Source organism: Acanthaster planci, linkage group LG15 (genome assembly GCF_054643075.1).
Source record: "Acanthaster planci isolate LZ-2023a linkage group LG15, COTS_SCS, whole genome shotgun sequence".
NCBI lineage: Eukaryota > Metazoa > Echinodermata > Asteroidea > Valvatida > Acanthasteridae > Acanthaster > Acanthaster planci.
Genome location: NC_141791.1, coordinates 4514265 through 4535797, shown reverse-complemented (window position 1 = coordinate 4535797; position 21533 = coordinate 4514265). Strand labels below are relative to the sequence as shown.

At 40.1% G+C, this 21533-nt stretch overlaps 2 protein-coding genes across 4 annotated transcripts; one reads left to right on the top strand and one right to left on the bottom strand.

Annotated features, from left to right (window-relative positions):
* Positions 1–120: 120 nt before the first annotated feature.
* On the bottom strand, positions 121–2174 carry dnajc28 (DnaJ heat shock protein family (Hsp40) member C28). Its single transcript, XM_022245864.2, has one exon. It carries the CDS (start codon positions 2091–2093, stop codon positions 846–848), a length of 1248 nt encoding a protein of 415 aa, XP_022101556.2. The 5' UTR covers positions 2094–2174; the 3' UTR covers positions 121–845.
* A 210-nt stretch (positions 2175–2384) lies between these two features.
* Positions 2385–16286, top strand: ubxn11 (UBX domain protein 11). 3 transcript variants are annotated; one of them, XM_022245860.2, is made up of 14 exons: positions 2385–2527; positions 3943–4035; positions 4652–4692; positions 5274–5411; positions 6150–6244; positions 6966–7020; positions 7445–7527; positions 7884–8019; positions 8711–8937; positions 9783–9860; positions 10479–10674; positions 12462–12565; positions 13241–13473; positions 14310–16286. In XM_022245860.2, the coding sequence occupies exons 2-14, from the start codon at positions 3968–3970 to the stop codon at positions 14440–14442; spliced, it is 1587 nt and encodes a 528-aa protein (XP_022101552.2). In that variant the 5' UTR covers positions 2385–2527; positions 3943–3967; the 3' UTR covers positions 14443–16286. The 3 variants fall into 3 exon arrangements, with proteins under 3 accessions (XP_022101552.2, XP_022101554.2, XP_022101555.2); XM_022245862.2 differs by lacking the exon at positions 2385–2527 and adding an exon at positions 2550–2724; XM_022245863.2 differs by lacking the exon at positions 2385–2527 and having other exon boundaries at positions 3937–4035; positions 5274–5415.
* The last annotated feature ends 5247 nt before the right edge of the window (positions 16287–21533 follow it).

The window sequence follows — 21533 nt, the reverse complement described above, 5'->3', positions numbered from 1 at the left end:
AACGTGTAGTCAGGAAACAGTCCAGGATATCCTGCTATGTCTTGCAAACCATGAATCTGTGTTAAAATGCCTACCGCATCATTTTTTTTAATGAACGGCTCAACTAAGAAAGAAAAAAAATGCATCTCTGATCAGTTGTGAACCTTCAATCAAGTTTAACTTTATTTCAAATTTTTGCCCTGATAAATTGTTAAATATGTTCTTAAAATTTAATATAGGATATTGACGCTAAAATAGTCTTGATATTGGGACTATCAGTTGTCCAAACTTAGACTGCATCCAAATCTGTTGTCTAGAGCTAGGTCTGAGTCTTCGCTCCATTGGAAATGTGTGGAGACGTGTAGACAATAGACCTAGCCGTAGCTCTGGAAGCCCATTTCGGACACGGCCTTAGATATATGTAAGTCAGAGAGAACAGATTAATAGTACATAAAGTAGATATGGAAATACGCATCAAACTTCTGAAATTGAAAAATGTTGCTTACAAAAAATTCAAAACCAAAAAGTGCACTTGTTACATAGCAAGCCACAAAATGACTTCAAATTGAAGGTGTGAGTTCAGGGAGTCTTATTTGACAGAAAAACATTGAGTGGATAACAAGAAAATGAAATCCTTGTTAATGGAGAATAGGGTATTTTTTTCAGTGTGTCCCTACACTTAAAAGTCACAGGAAGCCACAAACTCCAATAGATCTTTGTTACTGGTAGCCACACCCAGAACTTTGAAACACAGCTTCATGTTGAATGATGAGTTGTGAATTTTTTTTTACCTGTCTTTAACGACCAAATGTACTTGTACATATTTGAAATTTCTTTTCTTTTTTTGTGTCAAATCAGTCAATTCTCTATTCTCTATGGTTGAAGAAAAACCTCTGAAATATCTTGTCCCCAATCTTGGCAAATAATTGGCCATCCAATATCAGTGCTTTCTCAGTCTGTTGCATCTCTCTTGATTTTTCTTCTTTTATCTTGATTTTTGTTTCCTCTAGCTTGTCATATTCTTTGAGGACTTTCTCTATCTCTCTCTCTGGCCTGAAATGCACTATTTGTAGCTGGAGTGCTGGCACAAGCAAATTTCTGCGCTCAACCTTCTTGTTGAGAGATTTAATGCTTTCCATGAAGTCCTCCAACAGGCCTCGCCACTTGTTCTGGTTGAATTCGTTGAGGGGTTCAGGACCCAGTTTGAGTCTGGCCTTCAGGAGGTCATCCTTCAGGTCGCGGAGCTCCGACCGGATCTCCCGCTCGGCCTGAATCCATTCCGGAGTGTAACCATTGTTGACCAGCACTTGGTTCAGATTATGGTCACCGACATCCCAGTATGGGCACCAGCGGGTCTTGTCTGGGAGCGGTTTGCCCTTATTTGGGAGGTTTTCAAATTCTCCCTTGTTCATAGCATCTTTGATGAGGTCCTCCACCAGCCTGTCCATTATGTTGCTCGTCTTGATCTGCTTGGCAGCCTTCTTGTCCAGGCTGACCAAGGCTGAGGTTTCCTCGTTCACTAACAGCCTCTCCATCCGGCGCTCCGAGACTGAATTCATGGCCCGCTGGACTCGGAACTTTTGGTAGTGTTTGTGTCTCTGGGAAGGGGTTCCCACCCCAATGCCTTCAAACTCCAAGTACTGACGGTGTTGGGGAGCAGTGTGCTCAATGTCAAAGTCTAGCTGGCTGTCCCTCATACTGCTGTCTCCTGTCAAGTGTGGGTGTCTTGCCTCAAGATCAGCTCGCACAGCTTGATATGCCTCTCGGACTTGGTTGAACTTTCGGACGTCTGCAGTTGGGGATTTACTATCTGGGTGATACTCCTTTGCAAGCCTGAGGAAGGCTTCCTTCACATCTGACAAACTACTACTCTCTGGATCAACATTCAAAACTTGGTAACAATCTTTCACATTTCGTCTTAATTTGTAGGCTGACAGGATAGACGCCGTATGAAGTGGGGCCCAGTTGCCTGCATATCCAAGGGCTGGAATTGGCTTCTTGTGTGAATTTACCATCACGGTAAACATTGTAAACATCTTTCCTGCTACTGCAGGAGAACCAGCGGACCTTCCTTGAACAGCTACATTAACACGGGTTGCAAGTAAACTCTTCATTTTGAGTTTTTGCAAGATAAGGCCGATTTAGCCTTTCCAACACTCGGCATTTAGGTGTATAGTAAAAATAAATTCACATTAATGTCCAGTTCATTTTTCAGAAGGGGGGTGCGTTATGTTGTTATTGTTTTCGCTCATGTGTAATTAATTCGAAAACTTTATGAAAGGAAATTTACTTCATTTTTTAACATGGCAAAAATACTTTTTTGTAAATTTTAATGAGCGTCATTTAATTTCACAATTCTTAGAAAGCTTTAATTTCATTTTTCCAACCACAGGGAACTCCTTCTCCCCTACAAAGTAATGAACTGTCTTCCTCATTGGCAATGGTATTCTGCAACAAACAAACCCGTAGAAAATGGCCTCCAACCGACGATGTTGACAACGGAATACAATGTAAACAACAGCCGCTTTAGCTCCAAATTAATTTTAAGGTAAATATAAACAACTCAGAAGATCTAGTATTATTCTTACAGATATTTTCCATATTATTTTCCGATTAACAGCATATGTGTTTTTGGAGAATAATGACTCACAAATGTGCCTAATTTCCGGACCCTTGTGACCAAGGGTGAGTCTGTGGCACAGTCACTGGGTAGCCCAGCGTGGACAGTGGAGCTGTCTTCATCAGGTAGGCCTGGGCCTAAAATGGGAGAAAAAAACTGTTGAAAAAAATTCACATAGTAGGACTAGGAGGACTTTTATACACTGGACGTTAGTCGCAATGCAATATAGACGTCGTCCAACCTGGGCTAAGTCACTGGGGTGCTTAGGTACGCCAGCTGACACATGACTGAGTCTACTCCGTGTGACTTGAACTACATCATTGTTATGGTTTTATACAACGCCATGGGTTTTGGATGCAGCCCAGTTATGTCTAATCGGGTTTATGTGAAAAAAATCCTATTTCTCAGTCAAATCTTCCCCCACAAAAGCTGTTCCCTCAATTATAATTTAGGCCTGTAGGCTGTATGATAGTTTAAGCCTAAGTTGTGAGAGTGATTTTGAACTATAGTATAAAGGCATCATGGGAAGGAAAAGGGGGCAAACATTGCCCTTTTCCCTTCCCACAATGCCTTTCCAAAAATTTGCAAAACCAGCCATGCAGTTTTACTATTGGTATTGGCAATAAGGCTTGCGACCATTTTACCAGCACTGACATGACTTGTAACAGTATATTGTACATACATGATGTATTAATTGTCCAGTTGTGCACTCCATACTTATGCATAGTCAAGTGCATTACGGGAAAAGCCGTGCTATTGTTGGCAAGATGGCTTCTGTGAGCTGATCACACGTTTCTGAATAAACCTGATCATTTGTGTTTGTATTTGTCTATTATCCGCATTGTCACCCGTGTCCTGTCAATGCCATCCGAACCTGTTTGTAACGCATAAGCCCATTACATACTGACCAGTTTAATAATTTCTTTGAGTTTTTTTTCCTAAAAAGTCCTCTAGACTAGAGCCATGAATTAGAAAGAGAAAATGCAATAGAGTCAATTTAAAAATAACAGAAGAATATTCTTCATTTCTTGGACAAAAAAAAAGGTTGATAGCTTGGAATCGAACCCAGCTGGGGGCACTTCATGTTTGCTCCCAAGGTATTTGTACTTTCCACTAGACTACAGACCCAGCTGGAAATCTGGTTGTGATTTATAGGCTTACTCATGTATGCGCATCAAAGAGGGCACTTTCTACTTGTACATGGCTAAATATTGTTGAGGCCTACTTAAGTTCAGCCGACAATAGCTAAATATCCAATAAATATGATAAGATAAAAAGACAGGGGCCAGAAGTCTTTGCTTTCCCATCATAACTGTAACTGTTATTATTCTTTGCCTTTTAAGGTGGCAGTCTTTCCCTTGATGTAAGATGACAAGTCCATTAGCCAACCTAAGAAAACCAAGGAAAGCACCGCTACCTGGTGTTCCTCAGACTGGGTAAGATTTCCCAGAAGGATGAATTTAGAGATTGTTTGTGGAGGACTGTTTTAATGAGCCAGTTCAGTATTTCCTCTAAAAGGACAGCGTCATTTGAGAATAAAGCATCTGATATCACACCAGCTGAAACATGCTCAGTGCATAGCAGTTTTCATTCATGTACAGATGCACTGAAGTGGCCCACCTCTTGCGTGTGTGTTGATGCTCTAATGACCTACGATATTCTTTATTTTGAGCTTGTTCTGTTGAAATACTTAACTGGGCCATTTTAGGTTAATTTATACAACATACAGATGTGAGAATTCAGCTTTTTAGCTGATTTCAGCCTTTTTTGTTTAGATGTTGACCCTGAATTTCAGCCTCTTTTACACCTGGCCTGTACATAAGTATGAGAATTTTTTACATTTCAGCTTTTTGCTAATTATTTTCAACTTTAATTTTAAGAGGCCATTCACACCCCTGCCTTCCTAAGTCAGGAGTCAGGACTGAACAGTGTGCAGAGAAAAAGCTATCTTTGCTCAGTATTTGTTTATTGTAACGCATTCTGCTTGAATGACAGCAGTTGAGCATATAATTCTGAAGTGATGCAGTGTACAAGTTTCTTTCTTTCAAACAGGCAAAGGGCAGCCCCGTTCAGAAATCCCACTGATGTTTTTGGTAGGTATACACAGCTTCAATGAAAATTCAATGCCAGGCATTGATTTCATATTCTTACAAAACTCACATGTGCATTACTCAGCCAACTAACTTGTAACTTTGCTAGTAACCAAAGTGAAGGAGAGTAGGTTAGAAGAACGTGAGAAGGCGCAGTGTATAATGCACTCCCCAATCATGCCAATTTTGTCTGTAATGCATTTCAATGCCGCTGCCGCTCAAATATGGGTCTTGCAGCACACGAGCAAGCATGTCGAGCGTATTAACTCACATCTAAAGTAATCATCGATACCAATAGACTACCAAAGAAGAAGAACTTTGCTAGTGCTGATTTGTATTATACTGAAAAACTCAGTACTCTCCGAGGAACAGCTGAGGAACTGTTATGCGAGAGAAATGACTTAGAGGGGTCACTGGTGTGCAAAGGGAAATGTTCATTTCACAGCCTAAAATGGTTCTGTCTTTCCAAATCCTGGCTGAAGCTCTGTGTGCCCATTCACCAGTACCACACCACTATCAATTCTCATTCCCCTCCCCAAATATTCATCTGCGCCATTGCACAGAATTTCTTTCATATATTGCAGATGATGACGAGTCACTACTGGATGATGTCCTGGGCCGATCAGTCTCTCGTCAGTCCAGTGTGTCCACCAGCCGGAGTGACACCATCGGGGGAAGGGCCATCAAACACCTGCCCAAACTCACCAAGGACACCAAAGCTGGTGGGTGTGTAAAACTATACACTTGCTTTCATTTGCTGTACATCACTGGGGTGTGCATCTGGATTCAGCTGGGAAGTTATCAGCTGACTGATTTGCTCATCTCTTTACTGTTTGGTTTGTCCAGAATCAAAGTCTCACGGGAGACAGGGCCAAAACTGTTTTGAGGAGTGGCCCCTCAAAAAGGAAATGTCTTTTTATATGTAATTTGTCATGGCCTCTCTAAGAGTTGAGGATAAATTTGGGGGGTAACAGCATGCTTGCACAATTGACATATGGAGCAGCCTAGTAGACCCAAATAAGAGCTTGTACAGTGGAGCAACGCTGAATTTACTGAATACTGTGCATGGGTAAGGATGTAATGAGTTGGACGGATAGGTTCTTAAGAAATAAATCATTGCAGAGTGACTCGGACTTCATGACATTGGTTGAAATTTGTTGCAGCTTCCTTGGACATTTCAGCGTACCTTTTTCAGAGACCCATTATCAGAACTGAAGTACTCAGCCACACTGAGGCTGAATTTCTAATATCTTGCACTTTTACAGAGCCCTCGATTTTTAACAAAATTTTTCAAGTCACTCAGCTGGCTTCTCTTCAGCATAACGGTGGCACACTGATGGGCTAAAGGATGGGACTTCTTACCAGCGTTTGATCCAAGGAACTTATTGACATACCACCTGTGCAATTTGAAACAATTTGAAAAAAAGCTCAGTTTTTTTTGTACTTTTCGTTTGTGTTAGCTCCGTCTGACTATGAACTCATGACTGGTATGATGAGCCGCATTGCTAAGTTAGAACTGCAGATCCAGTTCTACGCCAAGGAGATTCTGGAGAAGGTAGGAGGAAGGGGATTTTGTCTAGACCATAAGTATCTCCATGCGTGGGAAATGCTAAGTTTTACCCAAAGAGATGACTGCAGTTTCTGAGTTTACAGTCTTAGGGGCATCATCATCCTCCCCGAGCCTTCAAAGTCCACCTGGGATGTTCGAAGTTTTTGTAGCATTAAGGCGGCCATCCACTTTAACTTTACGTGGGGACTGATGCAACTTGAGAATATAAATGCAAAGAATGAGGGACAGGTTTAGAAGGTTCGGGTTGCCTTATAAAAAAACACAGGAGGCAAATAAAATTAATTTCTAAATAAAATATAGTCAGTTTTGATAACTTTCCATTCAAGCTGACACCACTAGTATAGGGCTGGATGGCGGATAGATCAGTGAGTAGAGCAGAGGCTAACGTTTCTTTTCTCAACTGAAAATCAAACTTGAATCATTCCTTTAAAAAGCAAACTGATTTTAAGTGTACCACAGGATTTTTAAGGTTTTATCTTTTGAAAGCTCTCACCTCGGTGTTGCTCTTATTCGTCACAGAACATCAGCTTTGTGCTCTGAAGGCACCACATTTTCAGTTAGCCTCTTTGACAAACTGCTGTGGATATTAATAGAACATCCTTCGAAAAAAAAAATCACCCGTTCTTTGGTAAAGACTTGCCAATCTCTACTATTCTTGTGAACACACTTGACAAACATATTAAAGTCATGATTTTCTCTTTTGCAGGATAAGAAAATTAGTATTTTAGAAGAGAAGACAAAACTTTTGCAGAAATACAAAGGTATGTTTTATCAAGCTATCGCATCTTGCTGGTTGTTGCTACACTGTTTAGAACTGGTTTTTCTTTATGTCCTTAATTAGCATCTGTGCACTTCTTTTAGTCACTGTAATACCCAGGTCTTGGTTTTTGCAGCCAGGCATTGAGATGTGAAATAAACTAGCTGTTTTCCCCTAGTCTTGGACCTGTGGATGCCATTTTGCAAAGATAAGCTGTGTCCGAATGACTTGGCTTCGGCTTGGAATTGTACATGAGTCTATGGCAACGGTTGCAGCCACATTCAATGTAGTTGTGTGTAATTTCAAACCGCAGCGAAGTAAATTCAGACATGGCCATACACTTACTCGTCATCATTAGCACCCCTTCCTACCCTGTGTAGTGTCCTGACCCTATACCTCATTGAAAGCAGTGTGTTTCTGATACGCAGGAGATGCAGATCCAGACTCGACCAGAGTGCGAGATCTGGAGAGGAAATGTCAGGAACTGCAGCAAACCATCAAAGACATGGAAGTAAGCAATACTGCATCAAAGTGGGAAGAGAGATGTCACTCATGGTCACTTTTTTAGAAAGGATTTGTTATTTGTACAAATTCGTTCCATTGACAAATGCTTGATATTTGTCCAATCAAAAGCAGATGAGGGCAAACAAAGTTTCTGAATGAAATATCAAGCTGAAAGTCTCATATGATAAATCCAATTGGCACTTTTACCTTGGTTTTTGTGCATGTAACATCTGACCTTGGTATTATGGCCGAGCACAGCCAACAATGGCAAAAAAATTGGCCTTGCTAGTACACTTTTCCGGCCACTTTTTTGGACTCAAATTCATGCACTGTATTAGTGTTTGCAATTCTGGTTTCATTTAGGATTTTTTGTCTGACTATGGAATGATCTGGGTGGGCAATGCTGATGCTGACACGGTAGAGAGCACAGAGGGCAGAGTCTACGATGAGTTGGCTGAACCGGGGCACACGTCGCGACTTGGCGGCGTCTGGAGACCAGGTACAAAAGAATTGCCACTTTCTAAGGTCCAGCAGACCGTGGAAACATTTGGAAAAAAAAAAAAAAGTATTGAGGCCATTTTTAGGCTGCATTCAAATGTTATGGCTGGGGCTTCAAATAAAGTATGTACCAGTGAAAGCCAATGGCTACCCACTTCATCTACTTCCCATAGACGTATGCGTGTCTGATAGCTGTAGCCAGGGAAATCAGAGGCTGCACAACTTTCACCTACTTTAAGAGTTTCTGACATGGAAAATGTGATATAGCTGGTAGAGTTCTAGACCCTGCTTTAAGGGATGAGCTTTAATAGAAAGGGGTTCAACCACATTCACGGAATAACAACAAAGAAACGAAGGGGAACAGATTTTGAAACTTTGGAAAGTTGTATCCAACATGATGTGAAGGTTGTGCATGGTTGATGTTGCAACAAGACAAAGGTTTGGAAGTAGAACCATGTTATACATTTTGTGAGAAAGTGGGGTTCTAAAAAAGTGTTGGACACAATGTTAGGACAGTGTGGTTTCTTCAACATTCTTCTGGTGAAAGATAGACCATGATGACCAAATTGTTGAGTCCACTGGTTATTTCCAAAGCCCACTCACTCAAAATGGTGTCCGTTTTACCTTTCTCCTTTCATTTCTGTAAATATAAGATGCAGTGGAAAGTTTTTTTCTTTCATTCCACATCCTAGGGGCATCAGTTGTACAGTCTGAGGGCCCCTTTCACGTTGATTTTGATCGCATCATCAAGAACATCAAAGAACTCAACATCGTCGCTGGCGACGGAGAGAAGCGCATCCGGCACACGGTCAGTGGGGCTCGGTTTGTGGCCCCAGACACGGTACCCCTCACCCTCTACGCCAACGGGATATTCATGTTCAACGGCCCCTTCAGGTCTTATGAAGAGCCAACCACGCAAGTAAGTACTGATCCCTACTGTGTAGAGGATGGAGTGAGCCCATGGGCTTGGCTTTCTTAATGGAAAGTGTTTCTGGCAACATAAACTTGAGTGGAATTGAAGGCCATAGCTTCTTGAAAATACAATGAATTAATTAAACATTCAACCAGAAACTGTCAAGTGAAGCTGTCTGGGTCTAACAGCAAACCGTCGTATGTTTCTACAACAGTGTGTCCATTTTCAATATTCATCCTTTGATGTTTAGTCCCCAGACTACCTGAGACCCTGTCTTATTTGGCTATGCACTGGAAATGACCAAGAGATGCCAACAGATTTCTGCATCCTCTATATTCACAAGCAGGTGTCATTTCCCAGCAGTGCCTAGGTCATTTTGACATGGCCTCAAGCCACCTCATCTGGAATCACTGAACAGTGAGCTGTTTCTCATACAACCACTGAGTTTGGCCAACGTAATTCAAACATTTAAATATTCTATCCTTGGGCACTGTACTGTGAATGCCATATGCAGCAAGGTATGAGACGGAGAGAACCCCCCCTGCTTTGTGTTGGTCATTGTCTCGCAGGAATCTGGGGAATTCCTTTCAGACATCTTGGGGGATGTGTTAAGTAACAATAGTCTGGAATGTGTATAGGGATTGGACATGTTGGGGGGGGGGTACCCCTCGGTCTCATTTCTTGCTGGGTATAGTGAATGCAGCTTTTCCAAAGGCAAGCCAGGAACCAGTTGTATGTTAATCCAAGTTTGAACACACGCATGCAAGTGTAAAAATATCTGAACTTTGGAGAATGCATGCAGCATTTTATTTGATTGATGAACCAAATTATTTCTGGTCTGTGTTTTTTAGCGCTGTATACAGGATCTTATGGATGGCTACTTTCCCTATGAGTTGAATGCTAGGTTCCCAGAAGGAGTTCCATTCCAAGTAAGCATTTACAGCCAAGTCTAAATCTTGCATCTAGAGCTAGGCCTAGGTCTTTGCTAGTTGGAAATGAACTTGCCCAGATGTAGCCATAGCTCTGGAAGCCCATTTCAGAAATGGCCCATCTAAAGTTGCTAGAAGCTGTCATACCTTGCAATGACATTCAAGCACACAGGGCCCTCTGCAAATGACTTTGCAAGTTTCACAGTCAGCTGGGGAGGCTGGACAGCTTTTATACATATTAATAATGTCGTACTGAGCATGAACAGTAACAAGTGCTCCAGAAAGTCACTAAAGGTGCATTATTAGGGGATTTCTTATTCTTATTGCGAAGTTTGGGTTGAAGTGAATTTATATGATTTTTTTCTCTTGTGGCAAGCAGTGATTTCTTCTCATTTGGCTTATAGAATGTATTAGTTTTTCAGTGGAAACAGCAATGATTTTGGCAAAACTCATCTTTTTCGGAGCTTCAAGCATGTACAATTAAATGTTTTTAGATGTTTAGAATAGGCTCAACCTAAAAAAGATCCCATGTACAAAGCTATTGTGAGAATCCCATCATGCCTTTGCACAGGATGTAGGGTGTGTCTCTTGTCACAATCTCTGGTTTGAATTCCAAAGGTAACAGACAAACGGGACACAGTCTACAACGACCCACGAAGCATCAAGCAGTTCCCTGGCACCGGTAACCTCCTGGGTGGAGAAAGCAAACCCTCCCGGCTGGTACCTAGCAACCTGGACAAGGGGACCAGTATGGAGAGATCATACACAACAAGCCACGATGGTAAACCAGTGTATGAGACCAGCCAACCACCAAGTAAGTGGCCAAAGGGACCAATGTGTCTTTCACCCAGACAAAGGCGTACATTTGTCTACATACAGTGAACATTCTCACCCAAAGATGAACATGGCTTACGTAAAGTAATGTCTTGTGAACCTTGCCCATTGTAGAGCCAGTGATTTTCCACGATCGCAGAAAACGGACAGAACTCATGGAATCAACACTTTGAAATGAAATCCACTGCTTAAAATGGAACTTGCAAAATTTCCCACTAAGAATGGCTTAAAAAGTGAAGAAATCTTTCCACAAAGTGCTATAATTAAATGCCTACCTAACCCTTTTAAAATGCTTGCTTTTAATGAATGAATTATGCTGGAAACATGCTAAATTGCACCACTCCACCACATGATTGGGTCGTTCGCCCCAGTACTGATAATTGCAAGCACTTATGGCGTGCGTGAGCCCCAAGCGTGAAGCGGCATAGTAAGGTCGGCCTACACATGTCAGCCGTCCACACGTGCACTGTACTAGCAATGAAATCAAGGCGCAAATTCACACACATGCTTATTACACCCGTGGTTAATTCGGGCTGCGATTCTGCATAGACGCCTTGAGATAAGGCTAGTAGGGCATGGTGAAACGAGACCGCAGCAGCAAAACAGAAGATTAATTACATCTTTCTTGAATGAAATGAAACCTAGTAAGCTTGTTTTACCTATGGTAAAATGGGCCTCCGGAAGTGTTCAATGAAGAACAAAGTTTTAGCCGCAAACATACATTTTAAGGCTTAGATTTAATGTTAACTATCTGAATTTTGTCGCACCACTGCCAAATAAGATGGCGGGTCAATGTCGTCCAACATTAACGTATTGCGATCAACGACTGTGGCATGCAAAACAACTGTATGACTTCACTGTACATGTACATGTATTTAAATGTAATCTGATTTTATACACAAGTAGTGACAAATGAATTGTCCATTGATTAATTGTGCAAGTTTTTGACGATCGTGCTGGTGGGAAATCAAGGGGGGATGCCATATTTATTTTGTGGCTTTTTAAAAGTTATTATTTAGGATTATTTTATAAAGTTGGAAACATTGCAAAGTATTTCCAAACAATGTTTCTTTTCATTTTTTTGGCGGGGGGAGGGATATGGTTGGGCAAATGGTTTTCATACATAGTTTAAAACTTGCCCTACTATTTCATGCTTACGAAGTTATGAAACGGAATTTGAATTTCTGAAGCAGAATTCGGTATTTGCCGAAATGGAAAATACCCATTTTTGGGAAGGAAAATCATTGGCTGTACCATTGTTATCGTAACAATGTAAAGGAAGCTGCAGTCAAATGTTGTGGCTGTGGCTAAATATAAAATATGCTTGTATATTTATGGAAGTCCCTAAGTAGAAGCTGCGGTCACTTCCCACAGGTGTACGTGTTTACTCTGAGTCACACCCATTTAAAATCACACATAGCCTTATTTTCACCTTGGAAGTTTTCCAGTGTTTTTCCTACTTACCTTGCAATATGTAATTTGGGGAAAATTTAAATTTGAAATTAGGCTCCCTGTTCCAAGAAAGTTTTTGCAGTGAGGAACATGAAATCGTGACACTGAGGGTGCAAGCATTGAACACCCGTACCACACACATGTTGAAACATAGACATTGTGAAGACCAAAAACATTTCATCCTCACAACTTGGTCTTGATTTTCCTAATGAAAAAGATTGTCTTCTAAACATGATGATGGCCTAGGCAGAGGTTTCGTACATTTGTGTTTTGATGAAAACTCATGTTTTGTGTTTCGTTCTAATTTCTTGAAAGAGCCTCAACTTTCAGTGGACCAGTTTCTGAACAAGCTGCCATCTTCCATAATCAAGGAGGGCAAGGTCATTGACGTCAGAGCCTCGCTGGCTGGAGACTTGCAGGTGGGTGTAGCAAATTTGGCCCAAGATGAGGTGGAAAGGAAATTAGCATGTTGTAATATGTTTTCCTCAAGCAAGAGCCATGGTCTCACTTTGTACTTAATCCATTAGTCGGTGTACCACCCACATTCGCCTAGCCTATTACTATGTGGATGGCACAAAGCACTCAGTGGTTTTCCTGATTAACCAGTGCGTGAAACTGTGTAATGCTGTGGATATTGCAGGTGCCCACAAACACTTGTAAAAAGACCTCTACTCAGTTGACACAAAGCATGGTAAGGAGGGCCAGTAAGTTACCGTCAGGTTGGCAGTGTTTCCTTGATGGTGTGACATTTTCACCATGCCTTGAGCACTTCACAACCAGGGCCCAATTTTACGGCACTGCTTAGCACATGATTTCACACTATGAGGCTCCACGTACTTCATGGAGACCGTAAGCAGGAAGCACAGCCAAAGGCATGCTAACCTTGGAGGAAAAATTTGCTTGACTTCATGACGTACATGTAACTGTATCTCTGTGTGCACGCAACCGTTAGCACAAGCACCACCATGAAATAATGCTTAAGGTTAGCACATTTTTCTGCTAAAGTTAGCACAATTTTTCTGCAAACTGTTAAGCAGTTCCATGAAATTGGGCCCAGTTCTTCATGTGTATCCGCTTGGTTTGTCAATGCACAGCATGATAACACGAAGCCTGGCGTCACAGTCATAGACACCCCCGCTGTCCAAGAAATCCTGGAGCGCGTCAGCAGCAGCCGGCCCCAGTCTGCGTCATCCTCTCGACCCCTGTCAGCCCGTAGCAGCATCACCACACTCCGAGTCAAGACGGAAACAGGGGAGCACACCTTCATCCTGAAGCTGCGGTATACAGACACGATAGGGGATGTTCGCCAGTACCTGGATGCTAAAAGGTGATGGAATGATACAGGTTTTTTTTGGGGGGGGGAGGAGTCAAGTGTTTGTAGTAAACTTCCTTGCTGCCTCGATCAGGTCTTAAATCTTATGTGAGTTGTGGGAATTTTGAATCTTTGTTTTTACTATAACCTGCCGAGTTCCTCGTCAGTCTTGGAATGTACCTGTGTCAATGTGATAGATCCTCAGTAAGTTTGATGAAAGTGTTATTTTGTAAAACTAAAAGGGTCCCCAAGGTTATGGAAAAATCTTTGAAAACAAGTTGTCCTGGAAAGTCATGGAAAACTGGGGGCAGGTAGGGTGTCCAGGAATTTTTTTAGAGGAAAAAATGGTCATGGAAAAGTTGTGGAAATGAGGATCATTGAGGGCTGATTTTGATGTGATGACAGAATGATGATATAATTGTAGGCTATCCTTATCAGTCTGTAGCATGGGTGGCTAGGACATTCATCTAGCTCATGAAATCAAAAGGTTTTCATAGCAAGATGGAAATAAATGTCATGGAAATTGTCATATTTTAGTCCTGGAAAGTACTGGGAAAGACATGGAATGTGGTTGTAGATTTCAGCAGGAAACCCAAGGAACATTAAAAGACTTCGACTGTCCTACTCAAGTTGGCGTGTGCAGAGTGTGGCAAGTCTTTTAGGTTTGGAAAACGGTAGGTCCCAGGTCACCATTTTTATCGTCTTGGGTCATATTCTGTGATCATATTCTAAGCCTTGAAACCCAGTACATGTAGTCTAGTTTTCTTTCTGTTTTTCTCTGACTATTATCCTTTCAGACTGTTTCCTTGTCAAGATTTCTTTAAAGCATTATTTCTCAATCCTACCACTAGGACATTGGGGTCCAAGGACTATGAGATAGTGACGACCTTCCCGGCCAAGGTCTACAACGACCAAGATGCAACCCTGCAAGAGTGTGGCTTGACACCCAATGCCGCACTGCACCTAAGGGCCAAGAAGAAGTAAAGTCATCTCCAAATATTCTTACTAATGCTGGGAATAACACATTCACCTATTTATGCCACATGCTAGCCGCTGCTGCCACTTTCCACAGGTGCTTGGGTTTTATTTTCCAGTTGCCCTCAGCTGATTCAGGCAAAAAAACTTGAACGGGGATGGCATGCCATGATTTGTCCTTGGGCAGGACACTTTGCCACAATTGCTTCTATTTCCACCCAGAAATAAATGGGTACCGGTTGGAGGAGGTCTATGTAATGCATTTGAATGAGCCATTTTGCACAGAGATGGCAATGTGAAGCGTTATGATCCTTGGTGGAGCAGAAATAGTCAGGACAATGCATTACCGGCATGGCGAGCAGTTATAAGAATGGTACAGTGGTGGATTGTGCACTTTTTGTAGTGATAACTAACTCTGTTTTGGGACCATTGCAAGCAGCATGAGTTCACATACTGAAATCTGTTCAGGTAGCACCTCAAAAAGGCTGGAGAAAACCACAAAGAATACCCCCTTTTTCTCGGTTTGGAGCATATATAGTACATCATGTCCCTGTTTATTCTGAAGATACCTCCATGTGGGACTACTGAGTTTTGTTTGGGTATGCTGATGAATAGAAAATTACAACAAAAACACAACCTATTTGAGCTTTGGAATATTGCTTGGTTCGGTCTAGAGCGTGCTATGCCTGGGTGCTTTCCTGAGAGAAGAAAATGATCCAGTATTTGAAGTGCTTCCTGGAATTACTAAGGGTATTTGATTTAAATGGTCTAGAGCCAATACTCATCTGCTTAGGGATACCAGGATAGTGCCGTCAACCATGCACATTCATCATTAGTCTGACCACAAAGGTCTTGCCTCTTTATTAAGTGTCCTGTCTTCTGTGCCAACTTTTTCTTCCTTCTCCTGTGATGCAAGACGCCTATTTCTCTTTATGTTGGTGTACATATCAAGACTGTAACAGCAAAAGCAATTCTAATTCTGATTCCATGTTTTTGCTATCTCTGATGTTCCGTCCTTATCTTGTACTTGCAAAGGCCCATGTGCCTGCTTTTTTAACTGTCTTGATTCTATTCAACAGATGTGTTTTATTTTAAAATCTTTCATATAATTATGTCCAGTGAAGTGATGGTGTTTTACATATAGTGACTTTTGTGAAGGACCAAATTCAAAAGTATCTCATATGGTATAAATATAATATATGGGTAATTCCATAAATTAGTGGTCCATCTTTTTCTGTGTCCCTGTTACATCTGACATATGATTTTGTAAGTTCAGAATACATTTTCTTTTTTCAAAAAGTGATGAATTAATGCAAATTACCTGCCAAACAAATGGTAATACTTTGAAACCAATTCCAGCGATATTTCCAAGTCAAATAACAAAGGTCAAATGTAATAGGGACACAAAAATGTCACACTTTTGGACCCCTAATTTCTGAAATTACTCATATACCATTCTACATGTGTGTGCATAACAATACAAAGAAATATGAAAAGGGGTATAGCAGTGAGTCAAAACTTGTCTTGTAATAATTCATTAGTGCAAGAGACCTGTTCTCAAGGAACTCGGTCAGGAGTTTTTCAAATGTTTCACGCAGGAACAGTCCATATACTCGAAAATATTCTGTCCGTGTCTTTGATGTTTTTACTCTCTTTTCAGATGCATTCCAAGACTAGCTTTATGCTACACTTTACTGCAAAGTGCCTTGTTAGTCGACCGTCCACACATTTTACTATTTATTGAAGCAATAATGAAATGCATTTGCTACATTTTATTTGCTACAAAATCGTAACTTTGTGATAGAGTTTGAAGTCATATGATCTAAAATAAGACATAAACCTTGAAAAGAACATTTGCACTTGCTTCAAGTAAGATTTTGTCTTGTCAGTTGTCACTCTGTCCCTTTGATAAATTTGGTAGAGAGAGTTGCAGCACCTATTCTAATGATACAAAGGTAACCTCACATTAGAAACATCTAAATTGTTGCCAAACATAGAGAAGCTTTATTTACAGAAGAATCCAGTTCACGTTTAGGAAAATAAAACTTCTAATTGGGTCAATTTAATATTTTTTTCCAAAATTGGTTAAACATGGATTTGCTACTACATTTTAAGAAAAGCATTTTAATATACAACCAAATACATTCATGTTTTATCAATGCTAATGAAATATTTGAATTTGCATGAAATTGCAAACAATGAATCGCTGGGACCAATAAAAAAAACTTAAGGCATAAACCTTTGCGAAATTCTCTTCTGCTCAAAATGGATTGTGGCAGGATTATGGAAAAAGTGAAATTTTTGCCCAAATTTTAATTCAATTGCAAGGCGTTAGCCTTACAGTCTTATTAGTTTGGGTCAGAAATTGATAAATTTTCAATTTGTTTGAAATTGCACATAATATTCCTGTAAGTCCACTGAAAAAATATAACGGTATAAACCCGCCTAAAATACACTCTTTCTGCTCTAAATAATTGTGAAAAGATTTTGAGGAAAGTCAAATTAAAAAAAAATTAATTAAACTGCAAGGTTAACCCCTTACAATTTTAATTTTGGGGCTGAAAATTGTTAAACTTCGAATTTGAATGAAATTGCGAACAATAAAAAAATGAGTCAAATGAAGGATAATTCAAGTCCATAAAAGCTCAAAATTACTCTTTTACTACTAAAAAAAGATTGTGGAAATATATGGGGAAAAGTTACTTTTTTAACCAAGTTAAATTGAAGTGTATAGCTAACCACTTCCAGTTAAATTTTGGCTCAACAGAAGCCTTACAAACAATGTTTGGATCCATTCAGAGAATAAAAATTAAGGTATAGAATCACTCTTTTTCCACTTGAAATGCAGTGAGGTTAGATTTGGAGAAGTCACATTTTTGCCAAAGTTTAATTAAATTGCAAGGCAGTTTTATTTATTTTGAGCTGAAAATTGATAAAATTTGAATTTGCCTTAGTTTAATAAGTCTAATGAAGAAAAGTTACAGTATGAAACTGCTCCAAATACTCTTTTTCTGCTCAAATTAGAATGTGGAAGCATAGGAGAAAGTCCAATTTTGGCAAATTTTAAATTTGCAAACCTAACCAACCCCTTCCAGGTTTATTTAATTTCGGGCTGAAAATGGTTTGAATTATTGTACAATTTGAATTATTTGAAAATGCAAAAAATATGTCCATGAGTTTAACAAACGTCTTAAATTAACAAAATTGTTCTTTTCTGCTCAAACTGCCTTGTCGGCAGATATTGATAAAGTCACATTTTGGCCAAACTTCAATTGACCTGCAAGTCTAACCCCTTGAAGTTTTTATTTCTGCACTAAAAATGATGAAATTTGATTTTACCTGACATCGTGAACAGTTGTGCTGAGTCCAATGAAGAAAAATTTAGGTCTTATCCACTCAAATTACTCTATTTCTGCTTTAATTGGATTATGGGAAGATTTGGAGAATTTAATTACATAACAGGTTAATTAAATTACAGAACAAAAAATCCCTGTAACTGGCTGGCAACCAATGTTGGTGATTTAAATAAATAAAAATGAATAAATAAATAACACCTTCCACTTAATCTTAGGGACATTAGGGATGGAGAGCAATTGTCAGGTTGCGTTATTCAGCAACTTGGATGGCCCTGCCCCTGGGAGGAAGGGTGGAATTGCACAAACGGACGTCTGAATCCCCAGTGCCGGTAGCTAGGTCTTGGTTCTCACCAGTACTTGTCACATGGCTACATGTGACAAGTTCTTTCCCAATAATTACACTCACCTTGGGAAAGTGCCAGCAAGGGGGCCAGGATGTGTTTCAGATCTCTCCAGATTCTTCTAGCCTGTGCCTTTTTGCCTCTGTGTTGCATGCCAAGCCTTCCAAATCAAATCCTGTTGATACAGTATAAGCAGACACAACATTACCCATTCTGGCATCTGCCATTTTCTGTTCACTCTTGGTAAGTGGTCGGACCAAATGTTTGAAGGAAATGTAACAGTGAAACTTCCAGAAGCAAAAACTCTTTTTGGTGTTTTATTCTGGTTTTTGTGCTTATTACCAGTAAACCATGAGAGTATGTTCTCGCGTCACTTGTCCTATCAAAGCTAATAATGACAGAATAAAAGTTTGCTAGAACATTTGTCTTACCACTTTTTTGGCCTAACTCCACACTTTATGACAATTAGTTTGTTACAATAACCAGTTTCATTCAAAAATGTTCATTAAATTCCAATTCATTTTCATTTCCAGGAATCCTTTGATATATCAAAAGTTGCAGACCAGAGAAGAAACTGTCACCGATATCAATGATAAATTACCTCACTTTAAAAAAACTGGAAAAAATGGCTCAGTCACATTTAGTAATTAATTCATTTTTGTCACTTTTTTCAGGTTAAATAAGATAAGTGGCCTACTTTAAAAATTTTATCATAAGATCAGCCCTGAAATAGTCAAAAAGCCCATTGCCATTTTGAACCTATGTTGGGTATGAGCGGTTGATCAGCAATGATCAGATGACTGCATTAATTGCACAGTCTATGTATTATGAAATCCCTGACTTCCCTTTTTTGAAACAATCATCCACAACTGCGAATTAGGAAGAAAAAGCAACTGGCTGGTGGGAGAATAATTACCAATTTGTGCAATAAGATCAACAGACACTGCTGAGATCAAGCAATATTGCAGTACTTATCACACCTAACACCACATATTGTAACAAAGAGAGAAGGTGCAAGGCCGTTTTCCAATACTAAACTTCGGCTCTATCTCAGGCTTCAACTGTTTTTTAACTAGCAGACAGTCGAAGCTGTAAGAGCAGTAATTAGTTCAATAGTGCCACAAAAAATCAAATAAGAACTAAGAGCGCCAGAAATTACAGTAATCCAATTTAATTTAAACGCTTCAAGCCCACAATCGGGGATTGGTTTTGGGAACGAAACCTGAGACGGAGCCCAAGTCGAGGATTGGAAAAGGGCCTATGGCTCTGTTTTCTCCAAATTTTCCAGAATTTGGAAGCTCCCTCGCCCAACCTGTAACCCTTCCTTCACCCGACTGAAAGGTCCACTTTTGAGGCAAGAAAAGATTTTAAGCTACAGTAGAAGAAAAAATGTTGCGCACTTCGGTATTTTTTTGCCTCGGTCAATTCCTTCTTTGGGAGTTTACTTGTAATCCCCCTAAAACAATTGGTACGACCTGCTGTTTTCTAAAATGAAAAAGCAAAATATCTATGCTTTGTTGAGGATTTGCACCCCCCACAAAAAGTCCTACAGCTGTAGTTACAGGCCTCTCTCCAACCTTATTTTTTGGACTACAATGTAGTCCTACATTAATTTATTTTTGGCTGGTGCGGGCATTTCTACTGGCCTGCAACCAAACAGTTGCAAAACATCATCGGGTTCAGTGCTTTACTTCAGTCCTTCAAGTATTTGATGCGTAAAATGGTATCAGACCTCGTAACCGAGCTAGCTACATTGTACAAGTTGATACCAGCTTGAAATTTAATACATGACAGGATAATTGTTGAAACTTTTTTTTTGAAGGGGGATATTTGCAATCCACTGATCTGACCCAAGGATTGAATCGCGATCATCATTGCACCTCTCTGACTGGCTGCCTCACTGAGTACTCTGTACTGAACTCATCCACTCTGAAGGGAGGGGGTTGAGCATTTATATGTACTCGTAGTAGAATCCCCTAATACCTTGCACTTCGACGCTTCCATGAACTTTCCTCATGCAGTGTTGCCCAACCACTTTGATGAAAAACTTCAAATTCACTCAGTTAAATACTGGAACTCTTAATTACCTTTATAATATGTACTGTTGAACAATGTCAGTGTCATAAAATTCACTCTGAAATTTAAAAATTGTAGTGTCCCTAATGCCGCACAATTAAACAAATCTCTGAAACTTCCACATCATGTGGTTGTTTAAATTACATAAATTGTCAAAAATCATTTTAACATCCATTCACATACCCAATAAAAGTTTGTTAGATAATATTCTTATTTTTGGAAACTTCAGGCCAAAAGAAAAACTGCTTGGAAATTTGTAGTAGGTACTTAAACTCAAGAGTTATGAACGGAATTATTGAGAGCTTGATCAAATTTCACTTACTATGAAATTTGAGGTAAAAATATTGCTCCAGTAAGGCACTGGAATAAAAAAATCCAAGTTTGCTACATTAGAGACTGTGCCACATTAGGGTACATCTACAAAGTAGTTCAATGCAGTTTTAAATTTTGTGTGTGTGACCGGATGAGACAAAATAATATACACTTCAATAACATGTGAATGTGCATTATGTTCAACACCACAAATAAGAAACAATTTTACATTTTTCAGCAAAGTTCTTCCCAAGATAACATCTGTATTTTTTCAGTAACGAAGAAACCCATGTTGCATCCTGACTCTACTTCTGCGGTTCCATACAAAGTCTACCGGGAGTCAAAAAGATTTCTTTAACATTTCCTTACAACATTGGAATGTTTCTTAGAAAAAAAGGAAGTGGTGGAAGGATAAAACATTCTTTCCAAAAGGAATACTTCCCAAGGCTGAAAAGGTAATTCTGGACCGGGGACACTCGGTTTTGGCTTGGACTCAGTTCCACCACTTTATATAGTTTAGTGCCTACAGCTGTATTATGACCAGCCTACGGTCAGTAACACCGGTACCGCGACTTGCAGACCCTCCGGTGTTAGTGGTCAGTAGGCATAGCTGGGTTTTAACTGGGCTAACATTGTGTGCGTATTAAAAATGTAGAGGGGTCCGAATAATAAGGCCAGTTCAAAAACGTAAGGGCTGCCTAGTCCTTACAATAGGCTTCTTACCTGAGGCAAAAAGTAATAGTATTTTCACTTTACGGTGGGAGGGTGACGACTACAGCCATACCCATGCGTGTTTCACGTGTTTACTGGTTACACCACGTGTTGTGCATTGAAATCGAACGGGGGCGCACTACCCATTGACAATATCCCACAATCTGTTGCAGCGAGGGGTGTTATTACTAATTTGATTTTTTTTTTTCAGCTTATGGGGACCGGGGGCTAAATAAATTATGTCTCTTTACTAACTATCACAAAAGAAACAGCCTTCTTGGAGAGGGGTGTGTTGTGGTCAACA